Source organism: Mercenaria mercenaria, chromosome 16 (genome assembly GCF_021730395.1).
Source record: "Mercenaria mercenaria strain notata chromosome 16, MADL_Memer_1, whole genome shotgun sequence".
Lineage (NCBI taxonomy): Eukaryota > Metazoa > Mollusca > Bivalvia > Venerida > Veneridae > Mercenaria > Mercenaria mercenaria.
Genome location: NC_069376.1, coordinates 23,624,062 through 23,649,236, shown reverse-complemented (window position 1 = coordinate 23,649,236; position 25,175 = coordinate 23,624,062). Strand labels below are relative to the sequence as shown.

Genomic DNA, 25,175 nt, shown 5'->3' with positions numbered 1-25,175 from the left:
GGCTTATTGGGACGGCATTTTTTATGATTTGGTATTTTTTAGTTGTCATCCCTCTAAGCCTTACCCGTATCTGCATTTTACTGTTAGGAAAAAGAAGACATTAAAAAGTCCAAACAAGCCATTTATAATATACTGGTCAGACTTACTTGCTCTCAAAAGTTAAGACAATAATATTCATGTAGAAACTTCAAATGAGTTGAATATAACTCATAATTTGATAAGAGACTTAAATCTTCGAAAATATGAAGTGACAGGTACAAGCTCAGGAGAAATCTACGCTGACACTGGTTTCGGTACACATATATCAGACTGCTGATAACACTAAATTGCAGAAACAAAACCACTGGCACCAGACCAGAAAGAAAATGCCTCTGTAAATGTTATACCCTACCCCTAGGTATTCTGTAAGAACCATGGTAATGAAGGGGAAAATATACTAACCCGTTTCAATCGTACATTTCTCAACTTAAACGCGCAGTTCGGTGAATGGGTACCTAGTACATTGAATTTGAACAAGCGATAATTTATCTTCCATCGTGCATCAATCACATTGTCTCAATATTCCATACTGCTGAGATTATCAACATATTTTATGCTTTCGTCAACATTACAGAAAAAAGCTTGCGTGACCTTCCCTAATGAACATCCGGTCTAGAGGTCACGGCAGTGTGCACATGTTTGGCGAAATGTAAACAAACAAAAACAGAATTATAACAAAGGCCTGAATGGCCTGAGTCGGCTAATGATTGATGCACTGACAGTATAGTCTACCAGTTTCAGTTTGTTTTTAGTTTTTTTCTTAAAATTTCATAACACAGCTCGATATTTACCCAAAATATTATATCCGGATACGGTTACACTTTTCTCCAGTTTGAACAATATATTTTACAAATTGTGATGATACGAAGACATTTAGCAGCAATTGGCAGTATCTGACATTGAAGTTTACGGTTAAATTACCTCTTATTTAAATCTTTTCATAAAAAAGTTGTTTCGTTTCGCCAAACATGAGTTGAAGATACATAGACGATCTACTTTCGATTTCAAAAACTACAAGAAAATACAATTTAATGTTTTGCCGATTTGTTTATTTCTCGAAAAATAAGAATTAAAATCATTTTTAATATCAGTAGTAACTAAACAAACCAGTAAGAGCTTCTTCCGATAATTTATCCGTTTACTGACTGCAAAATTCAACCCACGCAAAGTTTATAGAAATCATACGATGCGTGTTTACGTTCAATGTGGGAGAATTAAGGCTGATCGGCTATGTTACCTAACGCATCCAGACGATTCAGATTTTGTTTTTAAAAAAGCATTGTGTGCGTTTCTGTAATTTTATATACATTTTTATACGCTTAGAAATTATTAGACATGCTTATTTGCATTATTTCTATACGTAATTTAGGCTAATACGCATCTTATCTGGAGCCCTGCTGGAACTATTTTTTGTCTTTCGCTGGATGTTACCCAAGCTTTGTAAGCCTGCGCAATTCTTAAAATGCACATTTATGCTTAATGAGTTACATTCGAGAATTGCACAATTACAAGTCATAAATATGACAGATTACATCGTATATTGGTCATAGCAAAGGGAATTGACACAACTTAACTTCATTCATGCAGTGAACTGTTTGAAGTTTGAGAAATCTAATGGAACTACATCCCTTCACTGTGTTATTTGGTCCATTTAGAGAATCGTTGGATAGCAAGGACTCGTCAAAAGGCTTTCAGCCTTTAGCCGACTCCAAAAAATCACAATTTTACACTAAAACTCGAAATGATGAATGAAATTCATCTTGTATATGATCTTTAATTTGAAATCGTACATTGGTCTGCATCTGTTCTGTTTATTTTATTCATTTTGCACATTTATGCTGCATTTTCACATTTAAGCGAACACGTGTAGTAAAATGACGATTGACATATATTTTCACAACAGCCAATCAGAATGGTTTTGTAATCTAGAACGGAACTTCACCAGGGAAGTTCAAGCAAGTTTTTTGTGTAACGTTGAAATAACTATAAACTATGTGTTGTTTTTCTAAGATAAGAATGATGTATTGAAGAAATATGACCGGTACACAATGGAAGATAATTACCACTTGTTTGATATCCATAGTACACATTTACCGCACTGCGTGTTTTAGGTATGAAATGCGCGATTGAAACGGGTTGGTATATTTCCCCCTTCATGACCATGGTTCTTATACAATACCTAAGGGTAAGGTATAACATGTACAGGTGCATTTTCTTTCTGTTCTGGTGCCAGTGAACAAAACAACAAAATATACATTCATAAAATTTCAGCAACTTGAGTAAGGTAAGTTTATGCTTTAATGTCAACATAAATTCATTATCAGAGATGTTATCATTACATATACTTTGTACATGTACCAGAAAATGTTCCCAACAGATTTCTATTGGGGATTTCCTCAAGTTTGGATGCAACGGGACAGTGACAGTTGGAAGTTATCACGCTGTCCCGAAACATTCTATTATATGGTCTAACTGCTGCTATATTGGTTAATCTCGCCCCCAACCTTTCCCTTTTACGGAAATACTGTGGATGGAATTTATTCTATAATGTCGTTATGGGAAATACCCTAAAATCCGCTATACTCCAAAGCACACTGTTAAAGATGTTCTGTTATGAACAGAGTCCAACATAGTTCAATTACAGGGTTGGCAAAAACCCGGGTTTTAAGCATATTGCCCAGCCCAGTTGGTAATACTGGGAAAACCCGGGCTTTACTGGGCAATACTGGGTAGTATGATATTTCAGTTCATACTTCAATACATATTTCAACACTTCAGTTGACTTACAACCCATATAGTGATAACAATGACACCAACATGCCTAATGTTATAATACCCATAAAAATCTATTGAATAGACATTATTATGATGATGATTGAGCAATTATTGAGCAAGATTAAGGGATTATTAAAGTTAGAAGTGTGAACAACTTAAATCTGGCCATTCAGTTTCCAATTTAGACCACATTGTCATTTCTCTATCATATAACCATGAAACCTTAGGACCCTTTTAGGAATTGTTTTAATGTTACTGGTTACATTCTACCAATTCAATTCCTTATTTATTTCATATTAATAACAAAACATTCAGACCTCATTTTCAGCACTTAAGAGCATTTCAATGATATGAAAACCATATATGGTCATTTAGTATAACATGTCTTCTTATCAAAAATAGAAAAATATTGACATGTTATGTTGAATATAAGAAAAATAATCTGTTCTGAGAAACATCACCCTCTAAAAATGCCCCCATGAAAACAGCCGTTTAGCAGTTTAGCTTAGGTAGACATTTTTCGCAAAGAATAAAACTTATTCCAAGAAATTTACAATGAAAATGGTCTAGATCTATTCTCAATACTATAAGCAATAAACATAAGCCAAAAATTTAACTGTCACCTCCTCATGTCACTCATTATACCAGATTTTATCCATAGCATGGAACTACTTTTTGGACTTCTTCACATGTAACACTGAGTAGTCACTTCCGGTTTGGTGTAATCCGTCCTACTGAGGATGATTATAAAAAGATTGCAAAATGTAAAGACTGTGACACTGTGATTAGTGCCAAAATTGTGAGACTGAAAGCTTATACACTAAAACGTTGCAGTGTCACCAGTGGTCGCTTTAGGTCAGCCTAAGACCACTTCATTGAGCCAAAAAAAACTTCTAGATATGCCAGCATCTGGGTCAATTGAAAGGGTGTCTTCAAATTCTGGTATTATTCAGACAAAACTTGGAAACAGACTTGGGATATCAAAAAACTGCAGAACTTGTGTTCTGTTACAGAAAGCTTCGTGATAAAGAAGAACTTGACTGTTAGACTATCATATGCTAAGCAGAATCTAGTTGTGACCTAGAGAGATCATTCAATATGTGATCACTGACAGTGTGTAGATTATATATAAAAGTAATACTGTGTCATTTATAAATTCATGTAAAATGTTGAAAGGTGATTACTTTCACATAAAAATATTTTGTTGTGTAAAAGAAATGATAATTTTGTTAATAAACTGTTCTATCAGCTACCTATCACTTCACCAATGATTTCAAAGTAAGTAAAACTTAATGTAAGAATAAGCTCATATTTTATAGCATAGAAACTCAATTGTTCTGGTTAAAAAAAGTAGAAAAACTTCTTATTGCCCAGTATTGCCCACTTCATTCATTTCTAGGAGTATTGCCCAACCCGCGTCTCCCGGGGAATACCGGACATTTTCCCCCAAAGACAGTTCCCCCTTAAGACATTTCCCCCCCAAGACATTTCCCCCCCAATGAAGTTATACCAAAGACATTTCACCCCCAATTTTTAAATAATTTGTTTCTTAAACAATTTCACCTTAATATTAAATCTTGGATTGTATTGAAATAAAGTGTACATTTGTAATGAACTTCAGCAAGTATTTAGTGAATTAATTTGGACATTCAAAGAAAAATATAGCTCTTGTTGAGTCAAACTTTTATCCCTTAATTTCATCATTTATTTTGAGATACGGCTTCAATGAATATGGTTAAAAGCTTTCATATATATTAACTAGTCTAAATAATGAGACCTCGGGTAGACTGATTTTACATTTTGATATTTTACGTTGTCTACCTAGAGGTAGGCGGATATTGACAAGTCAAAAAATATTAACGATATTCAACTCTCGAGTACAATTTATTATTATTTGGACTAATATATTAACAAAAATTATTTTTTACTCCAGTTCCTGTTCTTCGTGATTTTTTAATCAATGTTCATAATTTGTTCAAGTCAGATGCAATTTCTCAGATACAAAAATGTGAACTCCCTTAGTTTAGCTTAAAGGTGTGATTTACACCTTTTGATTAAATTAACACCTGTGATTAAACACACAGGTGTTTAATGATTATGATATTTATGGCTACAAACCAATTTGCAGGAGATATTTTTTATCTTGAATGATTTAAGTAAAAGTTTTGGACATTTATGATATAGTCACCAGGGACACACAGTTAAAGTGACCCTTATATATCATACAAAGCAGTTACACAGTCAGAAAAAAAAACATCATAGAAAAGTAATAATATCAAAACATTATCTGTATTACCTGCCCTAAAAAGCCTATATTTAATGTTTCGATAAGCTTTAGGATTCCATGTTCAATACTGAGCATTTTCATTGTAAACCTCTTGTGGAAAGAAGTTCTGATAATTAATGTACTCATTATTCATACGTCTATTGTGGAAAACAATACTTATTTTATTTTCTTGCCTATAAATTGTATATATAGTAAACTCTTCCTGGGTTACTTACTCAATTGAAAATATTTGTACTTTGTCATAAAGAATCCTTCATTTTGTTCTGAGATATGACTGCTTAAAATGTATACATAAATTAGTAAGTTACTCACCGGCAGTGATTAGAGCTATAATCTCATTGTAAAACTGTTTTTATTCAAATTAATAATGCAAAATAGTAAATTTACATAATAAAGACACTTGTAAGCAGAAATCATTGAAAATCAATCTCTGAATTTGGTACTTAAGTTTTTGTAGAAAAAAATTGTATGTTTCTGGTCAAGATTTAACAAAAATTAAAAATGAGCTTTTGCCAATCAAACTTTCCTCAGTTATATATAACAATATGTGCAAGTATGCAATCAGCAGAAATTATAACCAAGAATCTTTCATGAAAAACGTCCATGTCTGTGTGCCGTCCAATCTGTTTTAAATTAATGCGGTTTTAATAACATAAGGGACTAACAAATACTGAAAAATAGCAAATAGCTTGACCCTTCTCATGCTGGGCATGATTGATTCTGCCTTTGCAACCAGTGTAGATCTTGATCAGCCTGCACATTTTGTGAATTTCATTCGTTAATTTGTGAGAATTGAATCATATCATTAATTTTCTTATGAGCCATGAATATATTGTTAATGTCCCCAATGATTTTTACATTCATGAAATGATTGAAACAAGCTTTTTTTTTTTAGTTTTTACTTGAAATATATATCGGATAACTAACAATGTAATCATGGTCTAAATAATGAGTAATTGGTATTTTTATATAGAAATGCTATGCGAAAAGGAGTTATATTTTTCTGCATACTGAATATAATGCTTTTTTTCAACACAATATTACTAAAATGGTTAAATCACAAATTAAAAATGTTTTCATGAAAAGGAGTTATATTTTTTTTAAATTACTGACTTTGACGCTTTTTGGTAATAATATGAAAACTAGAATAAAATTCTAATGTCAGTAAAATTATCTTAGACACAAAAATAATAATCCTAATATGACAGGAAAATATCCTGGTGTAACAGTTAATGCCATTATACAGAAAACTCTGTTTCGCACAGGGAAAACTTCTTTTTGATATGTTGATTCTTTGCAGAAAGGAGTAATGTATTTCTAAATACTGAATATTTTGCAATTAGAATGGCACGCGTATTTTTCCGACATTTTAAAAATGGACGAATAATCAGAAACATATGAACAGGGAAATATATAACATTTACTTACTATAACTTTCAATTTAATTGATATTTCTCAAAGTACCGGGTAATATTTGAGTGTAAACAAATTGTACTGACAATTCCCTTGATGAATGTTACAGAAAAGGATCCACTGCATTCACTTAATAATTAAGGTGTTAAATGGTAATTACTGAAGGTGTTAAATGCCACATTTATTATGTGAGATAATCCAATCAAACATTAATTTTAATTTAAATTGAAGACTTCATTTAATCTTTAGATTATATTATAAATTACTGAAAGAAAAGTAAATTTTATTATCAAGTAGTCTTCTTGTAAATAAAATCATCATCATTTTTTAATATTTTCCTTCATGTTTTGCTGATAAACATAACCTGTCTCCTTACCAAATTTTGGTATTTTTCTTCTAAACACACTTTTTAAAAAGAATTGCTGCATTATGACTTTTAATACTTTAAATGAATTTGGGTGTGAAACGTCATAAAAGCTGAGACAATTCCCCCCGCCCCCCCCCCCAAAATGGGGGGGAAAAGTCTTGGGAGGAAACGTCTTGGGAGGAACTGTCTTGGGGGGGGTGGGGGGGAACGTCTGGACACCTTCCCGGGTGGGTAAACCCGCCCTGGGCGGGTAGTTGCCAACCCTGTTCAATTACCTAAACATTGAAAAGGTTTCACATAATCAGATTATAAAATAAGGGCAAATAAGTCAGATAGGCCAAATGAGTATAAGACTAATGCCAGTAATGGCAGCCAACAGGATAAAATAATTTTTGTCCTGACCGACAGAGGAAGAACATCAAATTGATCAATGCTGTCCTAGTCGGATCATCACACCTTGAAATCAATGGAAAATATTAAAACTTACACCCCCTATTATGCAGCCCATATTGACTTCACTGTTGAAAGAAATGTTCTCTTCTACTTGATGATTATTTGTCACAAGATTTTACGTTTCTTTTTTGTTGACAAAATGTCTTCTCTGACGTCATTCGCATGAACCAGTCCAAATCTTTTCGTACTCTTACTCTTCGTTCCCATGGGAATCTTCATTCCGAAACAATTACACAAATTCGTTCCGCACAAATTTAAAATTCAAAAACTTGCCATATATGTTCGAATAAAGAGATATATATATTCTGTAGTAAATGCATGAAGAAATATGACAATTAATAGCATAATGAATAATTTATGGCAATTTTGCTTACCACAAGTCAAGTCAAGTATTTTTTTTTTATAAATTTACAAAGTCGGTGGTACTAACAATATAACATAATAGCTGGTAAGAGCTTTTAAAACCGTCTTAACCTGTACAAAGGATAAGAAAACATAATGTGTTACAATATAAAAGGCATGATTAAAAGTATCGAAATCCTAGCATAGGCACATTAAATACAAGTGTAACAGGAGCCAAAATTATGAGATCTGAAAGTCCCAGGTTCGACCATTTTTTTTAGTTTCGGAATATATTTTGAAGAAAACAAACCAATCCACAGTTCACATTTTCTTTTATTGGTTACCCTTTCTAAATTTTTCAAATTTTACAACTCATTAATAACAATTTCTCAATTACAAAACCCAAAAATAAGCAACTAAAATTTCCTAATATAATATCTGGGGAGAGAGAGAGAGAGAGAGAGAGGGAGTGGTTCAGGCAGGTCAGTGAAAGGAGGTAAACACTTTACCTTGCGTTTCGGCGACCAAACACAGAACAAACCCACTGCTATGCAAACCTGCCTATTTATTAGCCTAACATTCCCGCCAAAAACGAGGGTCATAGTAAAAGTTATGAAAATTCTAGAAACCATGTACACAATCAATATGGTAAATTGAAAAATATTAAAACTATTGACCAACCCTGCCCTGACGACTACAGTGAAAAAGCAAGAATCATGAAAAAATTATGAATTAAGCTACAGTTTAATACTGGGTAGTTTAAAGGTGCAAACCAATTATTTAAAAGATGGTACAATATGCAAGCAAAACTGCAATAAAAAGACCCTAAAATGGCAGGCAAACATAAGTTTTTATCACCTAATTACTAATTACTAAGCTTGTGAAGTCCCAATAGGTACAAAACATCATTTAAATAAGATTAAGAAAAAGTGACCATCATTATACATGTATATAAAACAGTATCACTATATGGCATGGACCTTTAGGAGAAAATATACTGAAAACTGGTTTAAGTAAAAATAGAATGCACAATTTATTTAAGGTGGATGTGTAAATATATTGACAGGTATGTACATGAAGATATTATTCCTGCTACACAAGCAAAAGACAAACAGTTAAAGCTATGGTTAAGACACATAGAGAGCACATCACATGATATAACTATAAAGGTATGGTTAAAACATATATTATAGAGCACATGATATAACTAAATCACCCATGAGAGTGCTGAGTAAGCTTGGTAAGCAAATAGCGCATTGCAATAAAGGTGTTGAACGTACTAACTTACTAAGCTAGCAGAAACAAGTGAATGAAGTATTGCCATGCAATACAAAGTCCCCAACTGGAAGGCACCTAATTTTCTCTACTGCAGTATAACATAATGAACTGATATCTGTCAATGATGTATAAACAATATTGTACTATATGTACAATATGTTATAACAACACGCTTGGATTAAAATGTGCATATATAAAAACCCACAGTTGTTTTCATATTGAAATGTTTTTGCAGATTCTAAAAAGTTATCATATAAGTTATTTATAGTACCAACAAAGGGAAATTAATCTTAAAAAAAAAAAAAATCAAAAAATCTATATAATATAAGTCCACAAGAAACTCTTTACCAGGTAGAGATAGGTCAAAATACACCTAAAAATTGGATGTAACATGCATGTTGTATCACAGAAAAGTGGTCTCGATTTTTCTCTACGGCCAGTAATAAAAAAGTTACAATAAAATCTATAAATAGTAATAACAAAGGGGCGTAATTCTAAAAACAAGGGTGCCTCATGGTGGTGAACATTTGGTCCAAGTAACATCAAAATCCCTCAATGCATGAAGAAGAAATGCTCCGGACAAAGTCATTCTTGAATTTGACCTTTGACCTCTAAATATGACCTTGACCTTAGACCTAGGGACCTGGTTCTTGCGCATGACAATCCGTCTTATGCTGGTGAACATTTGTGCCAAGTAACATCAAAATCCCTCCATGCATGAAGAAGAAATGCTCCAGACAAAGTCATTCTTGTGTCTGACCTTTGGTCTCTTAAGTGTGACCTTGACATTAGACCCTGGCCTGGGTTTTGCGCATAACATGTTGTCTCATCCAGGGGAATATTTGTGCCAACTGATATTTAAATCCTGTTTGCATGACAAAGTTATAGACTGGACAGGAAAAAAATCCTACTGACCTTTGATCTCAAAGTGTGACCTTGACCTTTAAACTAGGGTACTGGGTGTTGCACATGACACGTCATCTCATCATGGGGAACATTTATGCCAAGTAATATTGTAATCCCTTGATGGATGACAGAGTTCTGGATCGGACAGGAAAAAAAACCTTACTGACCTTTGACCTCCAACTGTGACCTTGACCTTTCAGCTAAGGGTCTAGGTTTTGCGCATGACACATCGTCTCATCATGGGGAACATTTGTGCCAAGTAATATTAAAATCCCTTGATGAATGTCAGAGTTATGGACCGGACACGAAACAGACCCTGTTCATGATATGTTAACATTTGACTGCTAAGTGTGACCTTGACCTTTGAGCTAGGGGTCTGAAAGTTGTGCATGACACATCGTCTTATTATGAGGTACATTTGTGCCAAGTAATATTAAAATCTCTTCATGGATGGCAGAGTTATGGACTGGACAGGAAAAAAGCCCTGTTGACCTTTGACCTCCAACTGTGACCTTGACCTTTAAGCTAGGGGTCTAGGTTTTGCGCACGACACGTCGTCTCATCATGGGGAACATTTGTGCCAAGTAATATTAAAATCCCTTCATGGATGGGAGAGTTATGGACCGGACAGGAAAAAAGCCCTGTTGACCTTTGACCTCCAATTGTGACCTTGGCCTTTGAGCTAGGGGTCCGGGTTTTGCGCATGACACGTCGTCTCATCATGGGGAACATTTGTGCCAAGTAATATTAAAATCCCTTCATGGATGACAGAGTTATCGACCGGACACGAAATTGCGGACGGACGAACGGACAGACGGACAGACGGAATGACGGAAAAGCGCATTCCTATAGTCCCCGAAACTGGTTTTCAACCAGTAGGGGACTAAAAAGCAAAAGCAACTAAACAAGCTGGCATAAGACATTATATAACCGTCAGCGTAATTATAGAGGTTTCCCTTTTCAATAAATGCGGAAATATCGTATATAAATATATTAAAGAAAACGGGGCCCAAATTGGAGCCTCGGGGTACGCCCTTGGCTAGTTCTCTAAAGCCACTGAATACATTTCCTATTTTAACGGACTGTTATCTGTTTGACAAGACAAAGCATCTTTGGTTGACAGATTATAGTGTTTTAGTTTTAACAGAAGCAGGACATGTGGCAAACAGTCAAACGCCTTTGAGACATCCATAAGAATGGCAGCTACATGTTTTTATCTAAAAACAATTTCCAGTCTTCAGTAATTTTAAGAAGATTGTGTTACAGCCAAAACTAGGCCTAAAAGCACTTAAAAATGGCTTAAAATATCACTAGAATGAATAAGTAGCTGCTCTTAGATGGCCCTCTCATTGATTTTTTTACATAAGCGGCAATAAACTAACTGGTCTATAGTTGCTCTTGTGTTAGTTTTGTCCCATGCCTGTCTAGGAAATAACAAGCATTGTATCATTTGACAACTTTAAGGACAAAAAAAAAAACACGAAAATATGAGAAACGCCGAAAATACGAGAAACACAGACGTGAAAACCCGATCAAATATGGTAACATTGGTCCTATTGTTTCATATAAACTTTGTAAAATATTTTTATATATTGATGATCCATGTTTTTTTTTTTTAACATGTGATCAGTTTTGATGTTATTAACATAGTTTAGAATGTCAGGGTATTGTTATAAGATTGTTTAATGACTGCATTGTGAAAAAATAAATGATTACAGTGTTATTTTTTTATAAACTGAAATGAATTAAAATAAAAAAAAATTGTTATGTTTGTTATGTTATAAAATTTAACTGTTACAATTACATTCTATTATCACAGCAGCGTTGTTTGTGCCGTGTGGCGTCCGTAAAAAGTTTCCTCGTACATTCAATCAGGGCTGTTATGTTTCGATCTTCTCAGATCGTTCAGCACGTCTTTTATGTAGTGTTACTGGTACTGTTTAGTTTCTCAGCATGAACATTTCGACCTGGGTGGTTCCAATAATCACCCCTTGGATATGATGCCTGCTTTTTAATTTTGTCTTTTGGCAGTTCCTATGATATGCAGGCTCCATAACCTCAGATCCCCTTTCTAAATTCTAGTTTGTTTAGTTTTGGCCATTGTTTTCTCATTTAGGGCAAACCCATTATTTTAACTGGGGACCATACGCCGCTTTTCATTAGTGTAGCATTGAAGTTTCCATGTGCACCGCCGTATGAACACATCTGCGGATGTCTCTAAATTGCTTTTTGTACTTCTAGCATGTGTAAAAGTTGAGTTCTGCTCAACCCGGGGCAAGAGGGTGTGGACGGTAGCATGCATCTCCAATACCGTCCATGAACAGGCTCAATCAAACCGAGCCTGCAACATTTCCGTTTTTGTTGTGTTGAGCGACCTGTGGAATTTCCACTTTTTTATTTTATCGGAAACAAAGGCCTAATGAATCAAAGAAAATAGTTGTTAACAAGCAATCAACAGGTCATTTATCCGATATCTCACACTGCGATACTATCGCTTTTTCATACACTCTTTGGAAATTAGTATGCATGGAAATGTTAATCGGTTTTGTGTCACATATTTGCTTCATCAATCAAATATATGAAAGACATTCCTTTGACAGCATTCCCACAAAGCAGAGAAAATAAAATAAATGTTGGCCTCCATTCTCCAAATCAGCCAAGCATTTATGTAAATAACCACCTTTTTGTTATAATGATATCTAAATGTTATTGTTCAACAGTAGTATTTTGATTATTTTTTGTTTCATTTTCTATCTTTTATTGCTCAACACTAGACTGAAGATATGTCATCATGCCAAATATGTCCTAATATCTATCCTAAGTATTCGATTTGTTTTCATCTTTTCTGCATCTTTTAATCTTTAAGGGTTTTCTCTAGTAGCTTGATTCGAAAGTAATAATACATGTTAAAGCTAAGAGGCTCACATATCATGCTATCAAAATGGTCTTTTACTTTTAACAAAATTCATCACCAACTGATTTTTAAATTTATTCAACACTAACTCATTGTTGATCATTTGCACTGGAAACTAGTTTTTTCCTGTTGTTACTGTTTACCCGGTTTACTTATAATACGGATGATCTACAGTCTTAACCCTTACCCTGCTAAATTTCTATAATGAACTTGTCCATATTTCAGTTTGGACGTAACCATTAACTGTTAAAAAGAGTGCTTACCAAAAAGATACCGACCGAATAGCGAACAGTGTAGATCATGATCAGCCTGCACATCCTTGCAGTCTCTACACTAGTCGCAAAGGCAGAATCAATCGTGTCCAGCATGATTAGGGTTCATTCTTCTGTTAAAATTCTTAAATGATCGTGCAAAACATACTTATTGACTGACAATCTATACTTTTCATGTGAATACAGAATATATTACAAAATGGGGGGTGGGGGTTATGGGGGGGGGGGGGGGGGGGTTGACCAAATTCTTTGAAAATTACCCTATGTTCCAGTTGATTCATGTATTCCTCGGAAATAGTTGAAATAATATATTATTTTCTCACTGTAATGTATTATTATATTGACTATGGACAAATGTAAGATGTTTAATGCTTGATAAAATTCATATTCGTATCTGTATAATTAAATTAATTGAATTTGCAGTCAATTATGATAGTGCTGAGAAAAAGATACTCCTTTCTCAAATGTTCACACCTTATTACTGGTGATTAATGAGTTTATGACACCTGATTCTAGTACATAGGCTCAATATATAGCTCAATTAATGCAGAACTATGAACATGTTTAGTGTAAAGGTATTGATTAGATTAAATGTAAGCCTCCGTAGGTCACAGTTTTCATTTTTTTAAACAAGTAATCCAAGTATAAGTAGTGCTAATCTTTTTTCCTGTCCTACACCATTTTCATTGTGAATTTCCAGGTATTAGTTTTATTCTTTTAGGAAATGTCTACATACGCATAATAAATTGCTAAATGACTATACTTTCATAGGAGCATTTTCAGAGGGTGATGTTTTTGAGAACAGATTATTTTTCTTATATGTAACAAAACATGTCAATGTTTTTCTATTTTTGATAAGAAGACATGTCATACTAAATGAACATAAGGTTTTCATATCATTGAAATGCCCTAAAGTACTTCAAATGAGGTCTCAATATTTCATTGTTTATACGAATTAAGAAGGAACTGAATTGGTATGGTGTAATCTACATAAAGAGTATAGGCCTAACTATAGTAAAGGAACCAGCGACGGAGCGTAATGGCGGGCAGGTTTTTGAACACTAATTTTTCACTTGGCATGGCAACAGATATCTAAATTAAAGCTAGTTTCTATTTAAATTTCATTGTGGATGTATTTTGACATTTTGGTAGGAAAAAATGGAGAGCAGATTGAATTTGGTGAAGTGAAGCTCAGTTTTAGTATGAGTAGTACTTCCAGGTCAGAGCAATGTGATTTTGATGTGATTTTACAGTAAGCAAATGTGACAATAGAAATCTCTCTTAGAAGAGACATGATCCCTACTTTTCTCTTCATTTTATATCAGTTTTATCATAACTCTTTAAAATGAGGTAATGATTTCATTTTTGTTCTCTGAAATGGGTCTAGCTTTTAAAAAATGTCAGTTTTATATAGAATATATAGGGAAAACTATTTTCTTGTTTGTGACCTATACGGATTTAGTGATGTTCAGCCTGTAACAATAGACTGGTTTCCTATTTCTGATCGAGATTATTATCAGGATACAGTTAGAGCTACCTTTCCTCCAAACAGGTAATATATGTTGTTTGTACACCCGTATAGATATTGGCATATAAATTTAGTCATTATATCATTTTTATCATATTGCCTGCTTGAAAAATGTATGTCTAGAATATACGTTTCGTACTCAATATAATTCGTACTAAATAAATACTCATTAGTGCATTTTGTGGATTGAAAGGCACGCCTTCTGTACATTATGTAATTTTTCACAAGTCACAAAGAAGTTCAAAATATCTGCCAATCACACAGACCACTACTCCAACATAAGACAATTAGGACAGCATTATAGACAGCTTACTGTGGCTGAGTGGTTGCTTTTTAATATCTGACATTTGCAGCCACCGCAGTTTGAACATCACAATATAAAATAAAATGTATACGTCGGATTAGTTCAACTAGACAGCATTACAGATACCTCGCCAATAGGGGTCATTATCTACACTTACAGCATATAGTGAAGAGGAGACCACATTTTGCAATCAATTTTAATCAAAATTGCACACAATTTGTATTGGCATAATACCTCTATACCTTTCGAAAATTGGCCAGATCCCATCATGGGTTCTAGAGTTATGGTCCATTAATGCCTGGCCAAAATTTGCTATTTTTGGCTTGTGAACACCATAGAGACCACAAGTCATTTTGCAATGGATTTTAATCAAACTTGCACACAACTTGTATTGGCATTATATCTCTGTTCCATTTGAAAACTAGCCAGATCCCATCATGGGTTCTAGAGTTATGGCCCTTAAAGGGCCAAAATTTGCTATTTTGGCTTTTGCAGCCATATACTGGTTGGGAACCATTTTCCGGACACATTTTCATATTTCGGCTCTATTATTCCCTAAAAAAATAATTGACATAAATGAAGCTCACACTGCACAAACTTCAGCTCCTTCCACATCTGATGTTGTAATCAGCATCGCATTGTGACGTAAAATATGGGTTCCATGGGGCCTCAAATGGGGTCACTAAAATGAGTTATTTTTCCCATCAGGTAAACCAGTTTCCGGACAAATATTTTGACAGTGTTTTGTTGTTAATTTGATATCAAAATAAGTAATTAAACTATTTCTACACATTTCTTTATCATTCATCTCTTCAAAATTGCGCACGAAACATAACTCGACTTTCAATAGTAGCTACGAAAGCAAACCGAGGTTGACTATAAAAAACTCGATTTTCGTCTTATACAAATTCTTGATAATTCCAATAGATATAGAATAAAATTAGTGCAAAAATCCTCAGCCCTGCATCTTATGTAACTTTGAGCGTTAAATTCAAAATAGAACATGTTATCAGCAGACAATCATTAAGTAGTTTGATTATTTCCTCCCCTCTTGATACCTCGGCATGTGTGAACTACTGCGCATGCGCAATGCTATCTTCATGCCCCGTTAAGACAGAAAATTGTTTTGTAAACGCAGGTGAGTTATCATCAAAAACCAAGACATTATACAGCCTTATAAAATAGTGGTTTGCTGTAGACATGAAGAACAAACATCTAAATGATCTAGATGAAACAATTGCATGAACTACAACGAAATAAAGCGAATATTACATGTGTCCGGAAACTGGTCCTGTCCGGAAAATGGTTCCCAACCAGTATACTAGAGACTTAATTTATGGTTTAATTTGATACAAACTTGCAAAAAATCTTTAGCAAAAAAATATCTTGGATTCCATGATGAATCCTTTAGATCCAGTTATAGGTTCCAGAGTTATGGCCCCTGATTGACCCCTGAATAGGCCAAACTTTTTTAATATTTACCTTGTGAATACGATAGAAGTGACATTTTACATTCGATTTTAACCACACTTACACACAACTTAAGTCACAATAAGATCTGGGTTCCTTTCAAAAACCGGCTAGATCTAGAGTTACTGCCAAATTTTCTATTTTGGAACTTTCAGCTATATAGAGGTTTCATTTATGCTTTGATTTGATACAAACTTGCACAGAATGTTCATCTTAATTATCTCTAGGCCAGGTTCGCAACTGGGTCGTGTGGGGTTAAAAACTAGGTCACAAGGTCAATTTAAAGGAAAAGCTTGTTAACACTGTTGAGGTCACATTTGTGACCCTGTCTTCATGAAACTTGGTCAAAATGTTTATCTTGATAATTCCTAGGCCAGATTTAAAACTGGGTCATGTGGGGTCAAAAACTAGGTCACCAGCTCAAATCAAATGTAAAGATTGTTAATACTCTATGGGCCATCTTCATGAAACTTGGTACATGTAAGAATGTTTATCTTGATGATTCCCGTGCCAAGTTCGAAACTGGGTCATGTGGGGTCAAAAACTAGGTCACCACTCATATCAAAGGAAAAGTGTGTTAACACTGTAGAGGCCACATTTATGACCCTGTCTTTATGAAACTGGTCAGAAATTGAGAATGTTTATCTTGTTGAAGTTACAGTATAGAAATTTGGACCATGTTTATAATTTTTGATACAGATTTCAATACTCGCCTTTAATATTCTTAACCCTGACCCACTGACCTACTTTCTGGTTTTTGAAACTGCAGCAAAGAGATTTGGACCACCTGTATAATTTTTCATACAGATTTCAGTAGTTGTCTTGAATTAAAACTCAGTTATCTTTACCGTGACCTACTTGCCTATATTTTTGTTTCTGAAATTTTAGAAAAGTCAGGGAAAAAATGAAATTCTGGGTCGATGTTCAAAATGTTCAGTGGCTATGGCAGTCTTAAGCACATTTTTGTGTAATTGTGTATAAACATGATTTAAATGTGTTTGAATCAATTTCATTTTTTATGTTAAGGCCCAGTCACACCGCCCGAACTTTGTTGGAGCGTTCCTTCAACGGTAGGGAGAGGGGGCGGAATTTAGACAACGCTCGTCACCGCGCACAAAATGGGAAAAAAATCGAAAACACGGGCGTTGCCTTAGAGGTGCACCGCTGAAGCCGGCGTTGCTTTAGCGTTGGTTTAACGGTAGCGAGCGGTAGCGAGCGTTGGTTTAGCGGTGACGCGAGCGTTGATAGAGCGGCGTTCCGCTCATACCGCAATGGATCGCTGCTTCAACGCCCGACACCGTTCCAGCAATCCCGTGTCCGCTCGTAAAATGCTTACAACCGCTCCACCAAAGTTTGTGCAACGTTTAATCACCGCCCGGGCAAAGCTGGCGAAGCAGCGGTGGTCCAGCGTTCAAGATTTCTGTGTTGGCCTAGCGGACCCAAGCGTCCACGAACTTGCGTCTAGCGGTGCCAAACTTGACTGGGCGTTGTTAGAGCGGTGGTGAACTTTGCCGGAGCGGAAAATTGCCCGCTCCTCACCGCTCGCAATATTTTGTGCAGCTTAAAACTTTTGGAGCGGTAGGAGGGTCCATCAGCGGTGGCCGAGCGTATATGGCGTTGCCTTAACGGGGGCCAACTTCTGTTAAACGGTGGTGAACGGTAACGAGCGGTGATGAAATTTTTTCACCGCTCCAGGAACGCTTCAACAAAGTTCGGTCGGTGTGACCGGGCCTTTAACTTTGGAATCAGGGTTCAAATTCAGACAAGCATACAAGCTAAATGCTAGTGGAATTTTAAAATAGCTAGTAGGTTTGAAATGTACTAGCTAATTTCAGCTAGTCAATAATATATACAAGCTTTAATAAAGTTTAATTGTTTTGTTTCCTATAAACTGTACAGTGTGTTAGTCAATATGTTATCAAACAGGTGATGAAATGGTTTTATATTGTAGAATCATAAATATAGTATTGTGAGGGGTGTGTTTATAGCCAAGTCAAGTCAAGTCATTATTGTCACTGACTAATATCATCATTATAATGTTTACACTCATATATTTTTATACCCCCGAAGGGAGGCATATTAGTTTTTAACTGTCCGTCCGTTCGTTAGTTAGTTAGTTCTTTCATTCGTTAGACATAACGTTAACTTTTTGCATGAAGGCACTTTACTCGCGAACCACCGCACCCAGGACCTTCAAACTTCACATGCTGATAGTACTTATTGAGTACACCACCCCTACTGACTTTGGGGTCACCAGGTCAAAGGTCAAGGTCACAGGGGCCAACGTTAACTTTTTGCATGAAGGCACTTTACTCGCGAACCACTGCACCCAGGACCTTCAAACTTCACATGCTGATAGTACTTATTGAGTACACTTCCCCTACTGACTTTGGGGTCACCGAAGGCACTTTACTCACGAACCACTGCACCCAGGACCTTCAAACTTCACATGCTGATAGTACTTATTGAGTACACTTCCCCTACTGACTTTGGGGTCACCGAAGGCACTTTACTCGCGAACCACTGCACCCAGGACCTTCAAACTTCACGTGGTGATAGTACTTATTGAGTACACCACCCCTACTGACTTTGGGGTCACCAGGACAAAGGTCAAGGTCACAGGGGCCAACGTTAACTTTTTGCATGAAAGCACTTTACTCGCGAACCACTTAACCCAGGACCTTCAAACTTCACATGCTGATAGTACTTATTGAGTACACCACTCCTACTGACTTTGGGGTCACCAGGTCAAAGGTCAAGGTAACGGGCCAACATTAACTTTTTGCATGAAGGCACTTCACTCGCGATCCACTTCACCCAGGACCTTCAAACTTTACATGCTGATAGTACTTTATAAGTACACCACCCCTACTGACTTTGGGGTCACCAGGTCAAAGGTCACACCAGGGGCCAACATTAACTTTTTGCATGAAGGCACTTTACTCGCGAACCACTTCACCCAGGACCTTCAAACTTTACATGCTGATAGTACTATATGAGTACACCACCCCTACTGACTTTGGGGTCACCAGGTCAAAGGTCAAGGTGCTGCGGGGGCATTTGTCACCATTAGTGACAGCTCTTGTTGGTATTTGTTAATAAAAGTTTGAGATATCAGAAACAAAATAAATATAAAAGGGTGGATTGGATGGCTGTAGGGGAGGAGGCCTAAAAAATATAGTGGTATTGGTCAGCGAAAAGTATGGTTTAGTCTGGGAAAAGTCAGGTAAGTCACTAAGTGTAAATGATTGTTGTGAAACTTTCCATCAATCCAGTACCTGATCAAAATCTAATTAACCGCCTTTAAATAACCAGATTTTGTATTGTCTGGCAGTTCTGCCTTTAGGTGCTAATACACATGTACATCCTTGGTCAATGTTTGATAATTGCAGCCAGTCACACTGTGTACAGATACTTACACATGTATATATGACTGTCATCATCAATCCTGATCGAGATGTATTGTTGATACAGACAAGTTAATGATACATCAGAAGATCGATACAGTCTTATTCCAAATGAAAAAAAAAAACCCTGTCATAATACAAATGTAACTGCTAGAGGCTTTTCATGTATCAGTGAATTATCCCCAGCTGAAGGTAAAGGGATAAAGATATGGCATTGTCTGGCCAGCTGTCCAGCCATGTGTGCATGTGTCTGTCTGTCCATCAGAAATTAAAAGTGCTTATAATTCAAAAAGTACTTAATTTCGAATCATCATTAAGATCCTTTCTGTAACTTCAGAGCTATTCATAACTTTAACATGTCCAAAACATTGTGGAATGATACTTATTTCACTTGGGTATTGATTACATTTTACTCGGACTTTATCATAGACTCCCTGTATAAAATCTCGAAGTTTTAACTGAAATAAAGGTATCAAATCGAAATAATATTTCAATGAAACTTCAATGTTTTGTTGTTTGTAGCATCATTTGGAGCATGTGCAGTGAAAAATCTTGATTTGATTTCTTCAATTGTGTGATATTTATTTCTAAAGTCACTATATGTTCATTGTAAAAATACCTTGTTATACCCAAGTGGAAACTGGCAGGTACTCTAAAATGCAGCTCTCTGATTGGTCAACTAGAACCCCTAATGTTCTGTGATGTCATGATAAAGTTATGAATTGCCCTTTTATTAATAATATACTTTTTATATGCCCGTTTGAAAAACAGGACGTATTATGGGAACGCCCCTGGCAGGCTGGCGGATGGCCGGGCTTGCGGCGTCCACAGACTTTGTCCAGAGCATATCTTCTTCATGCATGGAGGGATTTTGATGAAACTTGGCACACTTGTTCACCATCATGAGACGGAGTGTCATGCGCAAGAACCAGGTCCCTAGGTCTAAGGTCAAGGTCACACTTTGAGGTCAAAGGTCAAATTAAAGAATGACTTTGTCCGGAGCATGTCTTCTTCATGCATGGAGGGATTTTGATGAAACTTGGCACAGTTGTTCACCATCATGAGATGGAGTGTCATGCGCAAGAACCAGGTCCCTAGGTCTAAGTTCAAGGTCGCACTTCAAAGGTCAAATTAAAGAATGACTTTGTCCGGAGCATTTCTTCTTCATGCATGGAGGGATTTAGATGTAACTTGGCACAATTGTACACCATCATGAGACGAAGTGTCATGCACAGGTCCCTTCTTTAGAATTACTTCCCTTTGTTGTTACTATAAATAGCTTATATTGTAACTTTTTCATTACTAGTCATAGGGAAAAATCGAGACCATTTTTCTGTAGTACAACATGCATGCTACATCCAATTCTGAGGTGTATTTTGACCTATCTCTACCTGGTAAGGATTTTTGTGTGGACTTACAATTTTTTGGGGGGGGGGGGATTTTTTTCTTTTTTTTTTTTTTTTTAGATTAACTTCCCTTAGTTGTTACTATAAATAACTTATATTGTAACTTTTTTATAATTGACTGTAGGGAAAAACCAAGACCACTTTTCTGTAGTACAACATAGATGCTACTTTCAAATTTTAGGTGTATTTTAAGGTACATTGTATCTCTGCCTGGTAAGGAGTTTTTATGTGGATTTAGAAAAACTAAAGAATTACAATAATTACTACCACTAGTGATGGGCCGACAATCGGCGACACTCGGATAATCGTCGGCATGGTATTCATGATCGCGATCGCCGACTTCAATTTTCCCTGACCGATTAATTACTTGGCACACTAAATCGAAAATTTACTTGTTTCTGACCTTTTTCTTTTTGGTAATTACGGTTCTTTGGGGCAATTACGCCAAGGGAAACTACTCTTCTGCATAAAATGGCTTTCTCCAACGTCTCGGAAGAACTCGAGGTCATCTATGATCACCCAGATTTTGGAAGATATATGGCCTTTGCAAAATTAAGCCGGGAAAACCATCATCCAAAATTCTTGACATTAGTATGGCAGTATGCATAGTATGCCATAAGACTTACGCAAGCAAAAGTATTTTCAATTTTTAATTTTGTGGGATTGAAAACGTTCCAGTTGTTAACTAAGAAATGATAAATCTTTAGTACTTTTTTTGATCCAAATAATTCTTAATTCAGTAACACAATATCACTGGATTAATACCGTCTGTCTGCACCCTGGTGAAATTAAGACGAGACTTGATTTGAAGTTAACTCTCTTCACAAATATTTTACTTTTACGCTGTTGACTTACTCATGTTAATGAAGACATACAATAGAAATAGGGTATTTAATCTCTGTGTGGTTCGTTTGTTTAGTAATGATATAAAACATATACTATAATGTGAACTTATAGATATGCAGCTACAATAACCGATTACCTGATTATATCCGATTAATCGAATCGGTTGGCTTGTCCGATTATGCCGATTAATCGGTTGGCAAATCTTACCGATTTGCCCATCACTAACTACCACAAAATTAAAATTCCATTTGCAAATACAGGTGCTAGTGTAAAGAAATTTGCTGTGACGGGCCTATACTGTGACATTCTGGCACTCTTGTTATTCTTTAGATCAGTATATGACCCCTGTTCCTTTTAACTTTGTAAGGTGACAGTGCACAATACCATACAATATGCCTATTTGGAGGTAGTGGTGGGGACATACATTTTTGCCAAAAGCTCTTCTAGTTTTTATTATGTCTCCCTCACCACTGTGTTGGGAGACATATTGATTTACTCCTGTCTGTGTGTGTTTCTGTACATCTGTGAATCTGTCACAAATCTTGTCCACACTCTAAGTCGAACAGTTCTCATCCGATCTTCACCAAACTTGAACAAAATATGTTGATAAGTCCTCGGACAAGTTCGATAACTAGCCAAATCGACCCAGGCACTTTGGAATTATGGCCCTTGAATTACCGAAAATACTGATGACAGTGATAGAGGTCTTGGTGCATGGTTGACTCAGATACATAATGGAGAAGAACTGCCGAATCTAGATGATAAGGCAGTTGTGGGAGACATGCGCTTTTCTCGGAGACATGCACTTTTCTCAAAAGCAGCTCTAGTTTTCTATTGCCTTTAGCATGTTTATTTATAACACCATACCCGAATCAGTCTGAACTAACAAACCATGGTACACTACAGTCCTGTTACACATAACTTGTGTATATCTTGAAATTGAATATCTTTCAAAAGTCCCCTCATTTTCTGCCTTGGACATAAATTCACTGAATTTGCCTTTATTTTCATTTGAATGACGGTGGTACGTACTACTACTACTGGAAAAAATTATGTACACGACTAGATTGGATTGGAAACTGTCGTAAAAGAAATTTGAAATACCCATCATCCTTCAGGATAATATTGTTAATATGCTGGGTTATCTACGGTAATGGAATGCTTGTGGCTGTAATTTAAGAGAAAAAAAAACAACAAATAATACTGTGGAATGATAAACAGTGATTATTAATTATGAATGGTATAAAGGTATCCAGTCTGTTTTGCCAGCTGTAGGATACTTGTTTTTCACATAAAATTAAATGTTACAACAGTTTATATTGCAGCTACTCTGTTATTTTAATTGAATCCATGTGCTGCTATGTTATATTTAGAATTAAACTGCAAGTGAAACAATGAAATTCTTGTTCATATCTTTTAAGTTTTAATTAATTATTTGATGGAATACTGGTAATGTTTGCTGTCAGCAGACTTATGTAATATGGAATAGGTTGATAAAAACCACACAGTGAAGTTTCTTTTTATTGGTCTTTATTACACCCCCACCAAACATTGTTGAGAAGGGGTTGCTATATAGGAATCACTTTGTCCTGTACTATCTCTGGAAACGGTACAGGTATTATATTGAAACTTGTTCACGTACCAGGTTAAATAACTGACTGTTGTTTTGATAGAATTAAATTAATTCCTCTTTTCACTTGGAAGGTTTCCTATAATCAGCATTTCTTTCATTATTTCTGCAACCTATTCATGCATTCATACAGACCTTTAGTTTAGTTTATACTAATTTGTTTGAGCTTGATTGTGATGAAAGCTTTAAGCTTATTTGAAACAGTCTCTAGTCTGCTTTCTGGAAAAGCCAGTACTGATGTCATTTGAGAAAATGGTTGTGACCACAGTGGGGCTTGCACCCACGACCTGCGGGGTCAGCTGCTGACTTTTTTAGTCTTGATGGGCAGATGGGTGGGCAAGTGGGCGGCATCCACAAACTTTATCCGAGTCTTCTGCATGCAGGGATTTTGATGTAACTTGGCACAAATGTTCACCATCATGAGAAGGAGTGTTGTGAGTAAGAACCAGGTCCCTATGTCTAAGGTTAAGGTCATTCTTAGAGGTCAAAGGTCAGATTCAAGAATGACTGTCTGGAGCATTTCTTCTTAATGCATGGAGGGATTTTGATGTAACTTAGCACAAATGTTCACCACCATGAGACATATTGCCGTGCGCAAGAACCAGTGTCCCTTGATCTAAGGTCAAGGTCACACTTTAGAGGCCAAACGTCAAATTCAAGAATGACTTTGCCAGGAGCATTTCTTCTTCATGCATGGAGGGATTTTGATTTTACTTGACACAGTAAGTAACCATCATGAGATGGAGTGCTGTGCACAAGAACCAGGTCCCTCGGTCTAAGATCAAGGTTACACTTAGAGGTAAAATGTCTGATTCAAAAATGACAACTTTGTCCGGAGCATTTCTTCTTCATGCATGGAGGGATTTTGATGTAACTCGGCACAGATGTGCAGGCTGATCATGATCTACACTGGTCGCAAAGGCAGAATCAATTGTGTCCAGCATGATAAGGGCTAAATAATGACACAGGTATGATTTAGAGTTGCGCTTCTTGAAATTTTCACCACTGTATGTCACTGTATATTCATTTTCTGTTTATGATTGATTAAGAAGAAATATCCCACACTAGAATGTAAACTGTAACAGTTAGTAAATGTAATACCCTAAAATCATTTAGCCCTAATCATGCTGGACACAATTGATTCTGCCTTTGCAACCAGTGTAGATCATGATCAGCCTGCACATCATGCAGTCTGATCATGATCTGCACTGTTTGCCATTCAGTCAGTTTCTTTTTGGTAAGCACCCCTTAAAACAGTTAATGGTACTGTCCAAATTGAAAGATGGATAAGTTCATTATGGAAATTTAGCAAGGTAAGTGTTAATTTCATAGGCATTAAATTTCATAGTTTCAGTAAAAACAACAGATTCATTGGGACATGAATTAATGACTTAAAAGACCAAATCAATGAATAATTTTGCTAGTTCATCAGGCTTTAATTTCATGGATTGACACAACTGTGAATTTTTTTTAACTTGATCAGCGTTCATCGTGACTTTTCTCTTTAATTATTAGATAATTTACTGTAAAATCATTTA

The 25,175-nt window shown here is 35.8% G+C and overlaps 2 protein-coding genes across 5 annotated transcripts in view; one reads left to right on the top strand and one right to left on the bottom strand.

The window, feature by feature from the left end:
- Nucleotides 1-7,525, bottom strand: part of LOC123540867 (serine incorporator 1-like) — a 34,013-nt gene extending 26,488 nt beyond the window's left edge. For all 4 annotated transcript variants that reach the window (XM_045326183.2, XM_053526383.1, XM_045326184.2 and 1 more), the window contains exon 1: nt 7,369-7,525. In XM_045326183.2, the coding sequence (XP_045182118.1) occupies nt 7,369-7,389 (21 nt within the window). In that variant the 5' untranslated portion in view covers nt 7,390-7,525. The remainder of the gene's footprint in view (nt 1-7,368) is intronic.
- Nucleotides 7,526-14,487: 6,962 nt separating this feature from the next.
- The window catches only part of LOC123540670 (cAMP-dependent protein kinase inhibitor alpha-like), a 58,328-nt gene continuing 47,640 nt past the window's right edge, over nt 14,488-25,175 (top strand). Inside the window, exon 1 of the mRNA XM_045325889.2 lies at nt 14,488-14,598. The gene's annotated coding sequence lies outside the window, so the exon portion shown is untranslated. The remainder of the gene's footprint in view (nt 14,599-25,175) is intronic.